This window comes from Arachis stenosperma, chromosome 10 (assembly GCF_014773155.1).
Source record: "Arachis stenosperma cultivar V10309 chromosome 10, arast.V10309.gnm1.PFL2, whole genome shotgun sequence".
NCBI classification, from domain to species: Eukaryota; Viridiplantae; Streptophyta; class Magnoliopsida; order Fabales; family Fabaceae; genus Arachis; species Arachis stenosperma.
In genome coordinates this window covers 109090898-109106384 of record NC_080386.1, presented here as the reverse complement: position 1 = coordinate 109106384, position 15487 = coordinate 109090898, and the positions used below count along the sequence as shown (strand labels likewise).

Here is a 15487-nt window from a genome sequence, read left to right as displayed (position 1 = left end):
TCAATTTCACCTAATAAAATAGACATGTTATCATTATATTATAAGCTAACAACATTCTAAAAAATCAATTTCAGCCGATTGCTACATGCCAATTAGGGAGTTAACAACAACAAAATATAGAATAAGAATGCTTATACAGATGAAGATCCAAGGGGAAAAAATGACATGTTCTACTGAACAAAAAATGAGACAGTGGGATGCGGGTATACCTGTACCAGAATAAAAGGTAAAGATACATCACTGGGAGGGTTTTCTGAGCTATATAATTGCTCATTTCTTTTCATAAGGTTCTGAATACCTACAAACTTGATTAAACAATACAGGTAGTTAGCACACAGAAACTAAACATAACAGAAATTAAACCATTTGTTCACAAATTGCAAATTGGAATTCAATTGAACAGAGGAAGTTCACAAATTAACAATTTGGAATACAATTAAACAGGAGGAAGTTCACAAATTGAACAACAATTGAACAGATTTCAGATTATTTATTTCTTATACAAACTGAACAGAGGAAGTTCACAAATTGAATACAATGGAATAACAACATTTTTCAGATTATTTATTTCTTATACTAACCAATGATAAATGGTTCCTCTCTTCAAGCTTGTGGGGGACTAGAATCAATCAACAGAGTAGCTGTTGGGATAATCTTCCTTCTTAATTCTTATATACCTCAAAAAATTTCCTACAAAATGAAAACTGAGCACAAAATAAGGCCTTAAAACAAAAACAAAACAACACTCACAGAGCCAGAAATCAGAACATTCACACAGCCAGAAATCAAGAACAATCAGCACAATATACTAAAAAGAGTCAGAAATCAAGAACAATCAGCAACTAAAATTAAAATACAGCAACAAATAATCACCCTAAATACTAAAATCGATAAATCTATCAACAAAAATTCAAAAACAGTTGATTCAAAAGTTAAAAAACACTAAAACAGCAGCAGCAAGTACCAAACAGCAACAAGTAATCCCTAATCACACTAAACCTGAAATTTCAACAGCAACAAGTAATCCCTAATCACACTAAACCTGAAATTTCAACAAACATTACAAACAGCAACAAGTAATCCCTAATCCCTAAACAAAATTTCCAATAATGATTTCATTTTCATTTTTAGCAGCAGCAAGAAAATTTTAACCAAAATTTCAGAAATCAAAGAAAGAGCAGCAGCACAAAATCAGCAAAAATTATCAATTTCACAATTTCACATTAAAAATCAACAAACAGAGGCTCTGGGGAGAGAAGACGGAGACACGAACAAAACAGACAGAGACACTAACCTTCGATGGAGGCACGGACGACGACCAGGGAGACGACGGCCAGCGGCGATACGGCAGAAATTTGCTTCAAGCCAACAAAACAGAGAAGCCACGGAGGTCGGACGGATGACGGAAAAGCAGGACGCCGAGCTACAAGAGAGGGCCAGGCCACGGATGGCGCCGACAGCACGGACGGCGGCAGCACTGCGGCAGAACCATTGCAAAATGCAGAGAGAGCCTAGGGTTTTGGTAATTGGTTTGGTGAGTTAAGATGAAGAGCCGAAGAGGACCTGCCGACTTACTGGATTCCGGACACAGGGAAGAGGAAGAAGCGGAGGTGCTAAGGAACTGGAGACGGCGGCGGCGCTGAGGAACTGGGAACGGCGGCGACGATGGAGGGCTAGGGTTCCTTTGCTTCAGAGTTCTCCAGGGAGTGAGTGTAAAATGAATGAATGATTGGAGGAAGAGAGGGAGGTGGATCCGTTTCTTTTTTTTGTTTAAATTAAAAACGACGCCGTTTTTCCGAACCGGCCGGTCACCGGTCCGGCCCAACCGGCCGGTTTTCGACCGGTTCACCGGTTTTTCAGCGGTTTTTTCAATTACGGTTTTTACAGGAGGACCGGACCGCTTGCATTGCCGGTTCGCGGTTAAACCGGTCGAACCGGCCGATCCGATCCGATTTTCAGAACCTTGATTTAAACACCTTTGGTGAGATAATTTACACAATTTTTTATGAATAAAATTCTCTTAGTGCTTTATACCCATTTTTTTAATGTGATTAAATGAGGTGTTGCTTATTGCATGAAGAAGTTTGAAAGATCCAACATTACGGTGATTTTGTGCGTTAGTCTCTTTCAGTTTTCATCCCTCTGATCTAGGATGTCAAGGACAGGTTCTTTGAAGGTCTAGTAGGAAAATCCTTACGGTGATATAGGTTGCTAAGAACAAGTTTTTTAGAAGTCTAGTAGGAAAACCCTTCCAATGACCTAGGTTACTAAGTACAGGTTTCTTAGAGGTCTAATGGAAAACCCTTTATCTATCCTTTTATATTTCCGTTGTGTCTTTTCTGTTGCGTCTTTTCTCCATCTTTTTTCTTATCCCTTTATCCTTCGTTATACTTTTTTATCATCTGGTATCAGTTACAGGTCGTAGGTAAATTCTTATTTATCTACACATTTCATGTGTCTTGTTTAGTCTCTTTATTTTTTCTCTTTAATTTCAGCAAATTCACTTTAGAGTCCACAAAAAAAAGTAAAAAAAAAAGATTGAGTATTACGATAGTGATGATAAAGAAATTTCATATGTGAAAAAGAATTCTCGGTTGTAAATCCCTGCATTTAAAGGGAGGAATGATCCTGAAGCTTATTTCGGATGGGAAAAGAAGGTAGAGTCGATTTTTGTTAATTGCATCCTTTCAGAGAAAAAGAATGTTTGAATGGTACAAATCAATTTTTTTTATGATGCCCGCATATGGATGACTGAAGATGAAGAAAATCATGAAGAGTCAGTTTGTGCTATCATCATACCAATATGAGGAATCGAGTTGTGCCATCATCATACCACAATAAATTTTTTAAAAAAAATTGTAAGTTACAACAAGGTTCACAATCAGTGATAGAGTGCCACAAAAAGTTTCTATATTTGATGGATAAGGCTAATATTAAAAGGAGTCCCGAGATTTTTATGGAACGATTTTTGTTTGGATTACGTGAAGAACTTGCAGTTAAAGTACAACATTACCATTACGCGACCATGGAGAATTTGGTCAAATTGGCCATTGACATGGAGCATATGCAACAATTTGTAGCAATTTGAGATTTCAAAGGAGTAAAATTTGAGGATCAGACAAAAGTCAAAGTTTCTTATTTCAAGAAGAATATTATAGATCGACATAAGAAGAGGACTTCTTTCACGTCTATCTTTAAATCTCCTTCAAAGTCAGATATGGAAGAATTTGTTGAGTATGATGTGTTCTTGAAAGATTTAAAAGTGTAGAATTTTTCAACTGGATCCTTGAGATGTGAGCAATTTGAAAAATATGAGAGAAAAGAAACTAAAAAAAAGAGTAAGTGTTTGAGTGAAAAGAATCCATATTTGATTGAAAGCGAGAGTTTTAAGAGAAAAGAAGAGAATAGTGAGCGAGAAGAGTCAATGAGCAAAAAAGAAATTGAGAGCAATAAACACACTTGTGAGAGAGATCTAGAAAGTTCTAACTTAGATAAGAGTACATTAATATCATTGAATTCTATGGAGTCCTTAGTTTCTCACACATCTAACCATGAAATTCCTATTGTTTTTATATTAATTTTCCCACACTTTGTAGATTCAATAGTCAATTATGTAGGCATTAAGATGGATGAAAAGGAAGAAAGACAAATTGCACACTTTAGATAAGATGGTGAAAGTATGGTTGGAAAGATTGAACTTGCACACATGAGGGACATAACCACAATTCAGTAGATAGAGAAAAGCCATCAAACCATGGTATTTGAACCCGGAGATTGGGTTTGAATTCCTTGGAGGGAAGAAGAGTTTCTCATTCAAGATTCGAGAACGAATCTTTTTAAGAGAGAGGATGATACGTGGTCAAAAAGACATTTTTGTCATTTTAGAGCTAAGGAGCAAAAAGATAATCTCGTTATGTTAAAAAATTTGAATACTAGAAGAATTATACCATGACAGTCTTGAATATCAAGAAAACCAATAGTACGTCTAAAAAATAATGGTACTGAAATGACAACTCCTCATAAAACCCATTGGACTAAGGCAAGACAATAAAAAGCCTAATAATGCTTTTCAAATTCAATGAGGCATAATTTATTATTAATTTTCAAATTTTTTAGGCATTTATTTTAATTTATTTTGCTGTTAGAGTTTATTAAAAGATTTGATTTACTTCTAATTTGCTTAATAGTATTTTTAAAAATTTTAAATTTAAATTAAATCTGATCTAATATAATAAGATCAAATCTGATTTAAATTAGTTATCATATCTTTAGGATTTTAAAATTTAAATCAAATTTGGTCAAATCCAATAATATCAAATTTAATTTAAATTAATTATCTTACCTTAAAAGAGATTTAAATTAAGTTATCTTATCTTTTAATTAGTTTGTCAGGGACCTATTTAAACACATTTGGTGAGACAATTTACAACTTTTAATGAATAAAATTTCCTTAGTGTTGTATACACATTTTTATAGTGTGATTAAGTAAGGTGAGTGATTTGCTTAGATTTTCAAAGTCAGGTTCTTTGAAGGTCTAACAGAAAAAACCCTTCTAGTAACCTAAGAAAAAATTTTTTAGAGGTCTAGTAAAAAATACCTTACAATAACCTAAGTTGCTAAGAACAAATTTTTTAGAGATATAGTAAGAAAATCCTTACCTATCCTTTTATATTTTCACTATATCTTTTCTTTTGCATCTTTTCTCTATTTCTTTCTTATCCCTTTATCCTGGTTATAATTTCTTATCAAAAATTCGGACAGTTTTTTTTTACTCCCTAATATTACCTTTTACCAAAACACTCTCTGGATCGCTTTTACCAAAACACACTCTGTATCATTCGAAAAGAAAAAAAAACCTACACCACGTCAAACAAAATCAAACAAAAGCACCAATATTCTCCTGCCAAAACAAATTAAGCAATTTTCTACCCATACAATATGCAATAAAATGAACTGTTTCGCATTTTCTTTAAAGAAATCATCAACCCTCTGTTCCTTGATTAATGAATCATTAAGAGAAATCTTAGAAATCACAAAAACATATATCCAGTACTGTCCTACACGATAGAAAAAAAATGTGCACCGTCAAACAACCATGTTTTTAACGGTTAAGACATTCAAAAATCATCAAAATTTCCAAATTACTATCGAACAAAATAAAAAAGTGGCATATATAACAAGATCAGGAGACATATAACCCAGCAACCAACTAGTTTAAATATGAAACTATACTAAATTCATACAATTGCATATTCCACAAATGCTTGATACACTTCGTCCTGTTTTAGATAATGTATCATCCTTAGCTATCTGAAAAATAACATAGAAAGTAGAAAGGGTGAAACAAATATTCTTCGGATAAAAAATAATCCATCCACTTAATTATTTTCAGCCAATAGGATTATTAAAAATTATTTGCTTTTAACTTCAAGAAAACATAACTCACAGACAATAGTTTGACTTAGCATAGTATTCCCTTTTATTGTTTTGTTCTATAATTCTCATAGGTGAGTTATGTTTCTTCTTGAAGTTAATCATCTGCCATAGAAGTATACCAAATACTTGAAACTTAAAAAGTTATAGCGATATAAAGACTTGTGCTAAAACCGCTCATAATCTTACTATGACAGAATAAGAACAAGCCAAACTAACAATAACATTAAAACTTAGAAAAACTGAAAATAAGCTGCAGGAAAATCAAAATTGAAAGACTGTCAAATTAATTTTTTGTGAGTTGGATTTTGGTGAACAAGTGAACTAAAACCTCCATTTTGCTTCCCTTTCCTCCAACTCCCAAACATAAAATTCTTGAATCAATGGAGATAAATATATATCATACAATACTAAAATGCCATGAACCTAAACATGTCAAAATAAAATCAAAATGCCAGAATCCAAAAACACAAAAAAGCAACCAAGATATATACCTAGGAGGACGACGAGCTATTTGCTTGATATATCAACTTAGCCTGTTCGGCGTAGAATTCAGCTATCTCCGCATACAATTTATTTTCAGCGTCTGTGAACTTCCTCCACCTAGCCTCCATGTCTTCCCTCTTTGCGACTCCAAGTAACTCTATTCCCTTTCTAATATAATCTTCACCGAAAGGCTTACCAAAAGTCCCATCGTACCTCAACATTGAAGTCAAAGCTAAACTAGTAACAGAAAATTCACTCATCCTTCTACCTTCATTTGAATCCAAAGGTTCAGAATTTAGTTTGGACTTTGCTTCAGCTTTTTCTTTTGAATGGGGCACTAGCGCCTTCTTGGGAGTAATCTTCGCAGCCTTCTCATTATTAATTGTATCTTTTTTCGCAGTTTCGTTGAGCACTGCTTCACCGCCACGGCCATCGTGGCCCCAAACATTCTTTCCCAACTGAAGTGCTTCCAACTCGTGCGGCTTTAAGGTTGTCCCCTTGCCGTTCTTCTCTTTTATTAGGATGTTCTCAAACTTCTTCTTCAGCCGGCGGATCTTCTCCTTCACTTGCATGCATGATACATTTGCCCGAATCAAATTCGACCCCTTCATAAAATCGTAAAATTCATCAGCGCATTTATAGGGTTCCTTCCCTGTTTTCGCGATGAACTCAGACAGGCCTTTCAAGATACCTATCTCATCTTCCTCGCTGAAAACCCTCTGAAAGAGGGATTTGGATTTCTGCGGATCCTTTTCAACAGAGCCGACGGCGTGATCCTCCTGTGTCTTCTTCCCACGTTTTGGTTGGTTCGAGTGGTTGATACTATTTTCAGCTGCGCGCTTTGACCCGAATTTGGTTTGACTGACAGAAGCCGAAGGTTGAGACTTCAACTTTGGAGAGGGTTTAGAAGAAGATGACAAGGGTTTGGAAACCTTTTGCGGTTGAGGCTTCCTGAACCAGCACGTGTTTCTCACGTTCATCTTCGCCTTCGTCTGTGTCTTCGTTCTCGTCAGATGAAGTTGCTACTTCTTCTTCCTCGCTGCTATCTTTTTGTTCGGGCTGAGGCCTGGGAACCTGCGATTCGTCGTCAGAGTCTTCAGGAGCGACTTGCTTCTGCTTCGCCATAGAAACTCCGAAATTCAGGAGGGAAAAAGTGAATTTAGGATTAGGGTTTGTCTTAGTTCATTCTCTGGACAGACTTGGCGAATTTTAAAGGCACTAGCAAGGTTCTGAAAACCAGACCGGACCGGCCGATCGAACCGGTTCAACCGGGAACCGGCGGTGCAAGCGGTCCGGTCCTCCCTTTATAACCGTTCGAAAGAAAATCGGCGAATCGGCCGAAAATCGGTCGATTGGGTCGGATCGGTAACCGGCCGGTTCGGATAAAAAGACACCGTTTATAAACTTGTAAAAAAAAAAAGAAATGGATCCACCGATCCAGTGATCCCTCGTGACCCAAGCCCCCCTCTTCCCCCAATCATTCATTCATCCATGTTCTGGAGAACTCTAAATGAAAAAAACCCTAGCCACGTTGCCCTCCGCCTAACTCAGTTCCTCAGCGTCGTCGTCTAACCCAGCTCCTCTTCGGCTCTTCATCTTCACTGGCTTCTCGGCACGGACCCAGGTTAGTGGCTTCTCTTCTTCATTTTCACTTTGGTCGTCTTCTTCAATTTTTGCTCCATTTCTGATTTTTCTTCAAGTCTGCTTCAATTTTTGTTCAACTCTGCTTCAATTTTTGTTCAAGTCTGCTTCGGTCTTGGTTCAAGTCTTCTTCAATTTGTTGAAGTTTTGATGGTCCTTGAAGTTTGGTTCTGAATGTTTTGTTACTCTGTTTTCTAATTGCTGTGAATGTTTGAAATTTTGTTACTCTGAAATTTTGGTTCTGGATCTGTTACTCTGATGGTTCTTTTAATTTTTTTCTGGTTACTGATGGCTTTGTTTAGTTTCTGAATGCTCGGTTCTTCTTCTTACTTTTAATTTCTGAATTTTTTGTTCAAATAATGTTGCTAATGTTCTTCTTCTTCTTCCTTGCTAATGCTCTGTTTAATTTAGTGTCATCATTGTTGAGTCTGTTTTAGTGTTTTGAATGTCTGATACTCTAATTTGTGATTTCTGAATCTGAAATTAATTAAATCATTGATTTTGTGTTGTTGAAATTGTTGATTAAAATGAATTTGTTATGCTACTATTGCCATTTTTTAATTTTTAAGTATGATGTTTCTTAATTTTTGTTGAAATAGTTGTTGATTTTAGGGTTTATAGTGATTATTTGTTGGTGGTATTTAACTTTTGTTGCTGCTTCTTTTTTCTTTCTTCTTTTGTTTCTTACTGATTTTTTATATTGCATTTATGTTTGACATTGTTATTGCTTTAGCTGTTGAGCTTGTATCTTGATAATGTGCTTCTATTGCTTTAACTCTTTCTAATGCTAACTTATAACAAAGTTTTCTTCTGGCAGATTTATCTTACACACTTTGAGTTGCATTGCGGAACACATCCATGCACAAAGATACTGGAGGTATTACAAGCAACCTGCTTGGAGGTTTATCCAGCTGTCTTAGGAGATGCATATTCGGCATATTATCTATGGGTTCTGTGCCACATCATATTGCTTTTATCATGGATGGGAATCGAAGGTTTACAAAGAAGAGTAACTTGGCTGAAGGGATTGGTCATAAGGCTGGATTTTCATCTCTCATTTTCATGCTTAGGTATTGTTATGAATTAGGAGTGAAGTATGTAACTGTCTATGCATTCAGCATCGATAACTTCAAAAGAAAGCCCAAAGAGGTGCAATCCTTGATGGAATTGATGCGAGAAAAGATTGAGGAGTTGCTTCAGATGAAAGCACTATCAATGAATACGGTGTTAAACTACATTTTATTGAAAACTTGCAGTTATTGGCTGAACCTGTGAGGATTTCAATGGAAAAGGCAATGAAGGTCACTGCCCACAACAAACAGAGAGTATTGTTAGTTTGTGTAGCCTTAACTACCTCATTTTTTGGTGCCATTCCTTTTATACTATTTAACTTGAGTTTGTATATTAATAAGATTATATGAATTTGATTGATGACATTTAATGTAGTTTTTTAAATTTGAAAACTATTTTAATATTTATATTATACTATAATTATATTTTAGGATGTTTATTTATAATTTATTTATTATTTTATTTTAAAACAATTTTTTCAGTTGAACCATCAGTTAGACCGGTTGGACCAGTAAACCAGTGAACCAGTAGTTAGAACGGTTTGATGATCGATCCGGTTTTCCGAACCTTGGGCACTAGTAAAGTATGAATATATATTTGGGAAAAAGATAGGCAGGTACCTGACTTTTTAAATTTTTGACAAATACATTTCTGATAAAATTTAAATACAAAAAAATTTCTGACTTTACCAAACGGAAGACAATTTAATTCTTCCGTCTATTTGCCTCTCATACACCAAATGAAACTGGTTGACGTGGCTGAAACGGTGTCCAGGTATTTGTTACGGTACCACGCTGAAAGGGAAATAAAGTTTGAAGTACAAATAAGTCCTTGACGTCATTTTTCAAATAAAGTTCGAAGGGTAAATAAGTTCTTGAGAATTTAGTTTATTATGCTTTTATATGTATCATATATTACTATCAAATTGAAATATACCTATATTATGTATTATATATTACTAGCTAATTTAATAATCAAATGTGTCAGATGTCACTTTTATTAAAATTGAGAGAAAATATTTTTTTTCAAAATTAATAAACTCCTTTCTTAAATTCTCTCATCTACCTCTCTCCATTTTTCTATTTCTCTCTACTATTTTTACTCTATATATAATTATATTTTATATTAGTAATTTGACAAATCAAAATATATCATCCGATATTTTTTTACAATTAAAATATTTTAAATGTAAAAGTATACACATTAAATTATTTTAAATTTTAGATAACGAATGCTAAAATTAATTAATTAATAAAAAATTAGACTTTTCATATAAAAATAATAACTAAAAATCTTATTATTTAATTTTTTATCTGCAGATATCTTGGTCTTCTTAGTCAGAGACTTTTGTCAACTTACGACTTTTTTGTAAAGGTAGTTTGATTTTATAAATCCTTTGTGCCATGCATAATTTATACCGTTAGAACAAAGTGAACTATAATTTAAAAAAAAAATTATTCTCGATAATAAATATTAGTTCTAATATAATATTCAAATGCACTAAAACTGAACTAATGCAATTTAAGAAAAAAAGTAAAAACAGGAACAAGCCCAATTTCTACAATTTTAATACAAATAATTTAAATTACAGAATACAACAAGTTAACTAGATTTCAAAATACAAGCATAATTTTGTAAACTAAATTCTCATAATAGAAGCATAATAGAAGTATAATGAACTAAATTCTCAAGGACCTATTTGTCCTTCTAACTTTATTTCCCTTCCAGCGTGGCACCGTAACGGACACCTGGACACCGTTTCAGCCACGTCAACCAGTTCCGTTTGGTGTATGAGAGGCAAATAGACGGAAGGACTAAATTGTTCTCCGTTTGTTAAAGTTAGGAACTTTTTTGTATTTAAATTTTGTTAGGGATGTATTTGTCAAAAATTTAAAAAGTTAGGAACTTATCTATCTTTTTTCCTATATATTTTGTAAGGTAATTTACCCAAATTCGTTCTCAAATATTTTAAAGTCGATATTTTAATTTAAAAAAATTAATACATAAAAATATTTTTTAAATATTTTTTTGATAAATAAATTAGTTTTCAGTTAATATTTTAGTGAAATAATCACCTAAATCAATCTTAACAAATTTTAAAAATAAACATTTTAATATATAAATTAATTTCTAATATTTTTTCTATCATATATAATAATATTTTGTCTATTTTTTAGCATAAATCATTAAATTCTTCAAGTATTTAAAAAAAATATGAATAAATAAAAATATTTAAAAAAGTATTATATTGTTATTATATAAAAAAAATTAAGATAAAAATTTATTAATATTATTTATAGATAGTTAATTATAAATGTGACTAAATTTATTTAATTTATTTAATTTTATTTTTTAAATTTATATATTTTAAAATTTTATATTTAAAACACTCTTTATTTTTATACATAATTTTAATAGATAAAAATTATATTTCTTTAATTTTATATTAAATATTTTTAATTATTTTTAATTTTATTATTATTTTAAAATTATTTTATTTTAATTATATATTATCTTATCATATTATATATCTAAAAAATTTTAACAACAAGAGCAAAGTATATATAATATAATATAAAATAAGAAAAATAGAATAGTGAGATCAAATTTAACAACATAATAGAGACAGGTATACATAATTCTTATGTACTACTTAGAGCTTTTTTAAATTTTAGTGGGAACACTTGTCTTGAAAATTATACAAGTGTATGCTCCAGCCGTTTGTTCTCATGGGTTGTTTTAATATTTCCAAATTCTAAGTGTGTGATTCGAACCTTAACAAGTTACTAGCATTGCCATCAGGCTATCTTGCTCTTAAACACTTTATATGCTAATTATTATATATATTAATACCTTATAACATTTTCATTACCAATTTAATTTCATTTTATCGGTCATTCTTAAATGTTAAATCAATTATATTTTTAATTATATACAATAAAAAATATTTTAGTTATAAATTTACTTATTTATATAAATTTATTTTAATTTTAATTATAAACTCACTTTTTTTATAATTACATGATATTTATTAATATTATTTTTTAAATATTATTTTTTAATAAATACTTATAGTATATAATAGTATAATAGGTATAAACTAATTAATAAATTATTTAAATTTAAAAATAATAGTTATTTTAATATAAAAACAAAATAAAAATACTTATGATAGAGTAAAAATAATAAAATAGTTATTGTTCTTGTTCTATATTATTTTAGAATGGCTAGATTATTCTTAATATGTTAATAAAAATATGTATTTTAAATTTTAATTTTAATTTTAAGTTTTGACTATTTTAGATTTTTTATTTATGTGAGACCGAGTCAATCGGTTCAACCAGTGACTCACCGGTTGAACCAATAATCCAGTGACACAATAGCTTGGTCGGTTCAATCACCAATTCAGTTCTGACAACTATATACTATACACTATAGGTTTTTCTTATCATTCTTTATACATGTATAACTATTATTGTCTCACCTTACTATTATGTTGTCTTATTTTATTCTCTTTGTTTTCTTCTCCTTTTCACCCCAACTGCAATTAATTACCACCATGTATCATTATCGCATCTCGTTTTGTTTATCATTTTAACCCATAACTATTCATTGTGTTAAATTTTGAATTAAAGATTTGCTAAAAGAATTTTTTTTCTTATTTGATTTGAATATCTAGATGTATAACTATTATAGAGATATTTATTTTTCATATTTGCTTATTAAGTCATATTTTATTATTTTAAAAAGAAATTTAAGATATCAATTATTTAAAATTTTTGTTCAAATGATCAAAATTTGTCGATATTTATAAAAAATAATATCAAATATATTATATCTTTTTAAAAGAGTAATATTATATGGACACTACTATTTTAACTACGATCAATATATACAATTAACTTATAAAAAAGTTGATATTGTTGAGTAACTTTTTTACTCTCAATACTGCTTGTAATAATTTTTAATTTGTTTTGCATCTAACATATTAACTTCTATTTCTCTAAATAATAAAATTTTTATTCAATTTTAAAAAAAGAATAGCAACTACTATATTGTTAGTTTTTTTCTAATATTTTAAGAAATTATATTTTTAAATTATAAATTTGAGATAAAAATAAAAAATAATAAATTGTTAATAAGTAAAAAAAATTATAAGTTATTTAATTTTTTAATGTACAGAATAATTAAATTTAAAATAATTAGGTATAATACTAAAATTATTACATTGTTATTAAATTTAACAATCAAGATAAAAATGTATAAATATTTGTAATTTTATTTATTTTCTCAATCTTATTTAATTTGAAGTAAATATAAAAATTTATACTTAAATCATACTTTTCTGGCATAAATTTAATGGCTAAAGAAATTTTTATTTTTTTTAGTTTTATATTATTCAACATGTTAAATTATCTTTAGTTTTATTATTCTTTCAGAATTTTTAATTTTTATTTTTATAATTTTTTTCTTACCATTCTCTATACATATATCTATTATTATTGGCTTGTTCTCTCTTTGTTTTTCTTTTTCTTCTTCTTCTCCTTCTACCTCTCTTCCTCGATCATAATTAATATAACTCTTATATGATTCATCTACACTCCTATAAATGTAATTAAGAAACAAATTTAAATAAATAAATTAAATATTTTATTTACCAATCTATAACAATATATCTCTATAACGTAACAACACACACACATACTGAAGTTTGATTTTGAGAAAAGGATAAATAAGTCCCTAACTTTTTGTCCCTCTAACCATTTAAAAATACTTTTAAATTCCTGACCTCTTTAAAAGTTGGACATATGCATCTTTCTATTCATATGGATCTGTCAGACCCAACGAAAAAGTTTAACGTGGACGCCACTATGCAGATATGGCTGTTACGGTGTCCTACGTGGAGGGAGAGTTTTTAAAATGAGATAAATTAGTCCGCCTTCTTCAAAACGATGTTGTTTGATTAGTAGCCTTTGGCACAAATTTTCTTTCCTCAACTTATGTAAAACACGGTAAATTAATTATGAGCTAAGGGAATTAGCAAATTAAAAATTATAATTTAGAGAAGTAAAAATATTTAAAATATGAATTAAAAAAATAATTTTAAAGGTTTTAGCCCAAAATTGAGCCAACGGACTAAACCAATTTGACCGGACCTATATTGGGTCCAAGACCCAAATATAAAAGCCAAATCAGCCGCCTTCTTCCCTTACATTCAGCCAAACACACTGGGAAGAGAGTTGAAGGCACAAACCCTAACCTCCATTTTCAACCAAATTTTAATCTTCCATATCTTTCAATCCGTAACTCCGATTGACAAGCCATCTGCAGCCACGTGTTCCTCTAGAAATTCTATTCAAACCATTCTAAACAAAGTGGTAAGAAATTCTGAATTTCGTGCCTAATTCTCATCTCTCTTTAATTCTGTAATTTCGATTTTGGATATTGAAATATTTTATAATTTTGATGATTTAGGGGTGTTCTAGTACGAGTTAGCATTGAGTTTTGTCCATGTAATCAGTGGATACGATAAGAAACCACTAATCCCTTGTGAATTGTTGAATTAGTGAATCCTAGTATTGATTATGAAGAAATTGAATGATATTAGATTGAGTTCTTGTGAATTGGAGTTGAATTGGTGGATTTGGGTGCTTGAATTTGAGCCTTGGAAGATGGAAACTCATTACTATGGATTTAGAGGTTTAGAAAGTTGAAAAGATGAGAGATTTTAAGGTGTTTTGGTCTTGGGGAGAAATCGACCAATGTATAGTTTTGGTTTCTCATAATTAATATATAATGTTGCGTGAAAACTTAGGCTAGTTGCCATAAGACAGGCTTTAATATTTTGAATTGAACAGGATATGTGTTGGAATGATTGTGAAATTGTTAAATGTGTATATATGTGTTGTATGATTGAGTTTGATGATGATTGTTGATAATGTGATATGTGATGATGAGTATTTGTGAGATTTGCGCTGGAGGCCGTAACCTGTAAGTCCGGATAAGTATGATGAGTTGAGTTTGGTGTGGTTTGTGTTTGGATTGGAGATAATTGAGTTGTGATGATAATTGAGGATGATTATTGAGTTTTGGTAATGTTTAATGTATGATAATGTGAATATTATTGAGAAATAAGGATAAGAGTGATTTATGTAAGAGGCATGGTACATTAGGTATTGGATGATTGATAAGTGATTGAATAATGTATGGAAAAAAACCTGACCAATGCATGGTACATTCAAGTTCTCTCTTATTTCGTCAATTCACATTCACGAACTTTCTATCATTATCTCTTACCTCCCTTACTATCTACCATCTTACGGCATAATAATTTTTTTTATCCATCTTCTCTTACATCTTTCTCATTTCATTTAAATATACCGTAAAATCTAATATAATTTGTCTGAAAAAAGTTAAGTAATTTTTTTTATCTTATAATCATTTTATATTTTGAGATTCAAAATTTTGTATTTTTATTTTTATTCAAAGTTTATTTTTGTTTTATTTTAGTTTCATTAATAAAAAAAGTATTAACATTAGTTTTAATATTTAACCTTTAGGATAAATAAAAAGATGGGACTCTTTTTATAAATTAGATGATTGAAAAATTATTTATTATAAAAAAAGTTAAGTCTATTTTTTTACTATAGAAATATGTATAATTTACTCTTGAATTTAATCAAAATAAATATATGTTTATTTAATTTTTAAAATTTTACATCAATTATTAAAATAATGATATAATAAATGTGCTCCAATAAAAAATGAAAATAATTTCATTATTATTTTTTTGTTGGAACGAAATATGACTCAATAACTATAAAGTCTAATCTAAACAACTATAGATAAGTAATAA

General features: G+C 30.5%; 2 protein-coding genes across 2 annotated transcripts; one reads left to right on the top strand and one right to left on the bottom strand.

Annotated features, from left to right (window-relative positions):
- Nucleotides 1-5091: 5091 nt before the first annotated feature.
- On the bottom strand, nt 5092-7044 carry LOC130957448 (GLABROUS1 enhancer-binding protein-like). The gene is made up of 3 exons (XM_057884306.1): nt 6877-7044; nt 5928-6809; nt 5092-5310 (listed from the first exon to the last, which is right to left on the bottom strand). Exons 1-2 carry the CDS (start codon nt 7042-7044, stop codon nt 5928-5930), a joined length of 1050 nt encoding a protein of 349 aa, XP_057740289.1. The 3' UTR covers nt 5092-5310.
- Nucleotides 7045-8418: 1374 nt separating this feature from the next.
- On the top strand, nt 8419-8835 carry LOC130957447 (dehydrodolichyl diphosphate synthase CPT3-like). The gene has a single exon (XM_057884305.1). The coding sequence runs from the start codon at nt 8419-8421 to the stop codon at nt 8833-8835; it is 417 nt and encodes a 138-aa protein (XP_057740288.1).
- Nucleotides 8836-15487: the final 6652 nt, after the last annotated feature.

Coding starts and splice junctions, on each gene's coding strand:
- LOC130957447 (XM_057884305.1), top strand. CDS start 8,419: ATGCACAAAGATACTGGAGGTATTACAAGCAACCTGCTTGGAGGTTTA.
- LOC130957448 (XM_057884306.1), bottom strand. CDS start 7,044: ATGGCGAAGCAGAAGCAAGTCGCTCCTGAAGACTCTGACGACGAATCG. Junction 6,810..6,876: donor AACGTGAGAAACACGTGCTG/GTTCAGGAAGCC, acceptor CCCTCTCCAAAG/TTGAAGTCTCAACCTTCGGC.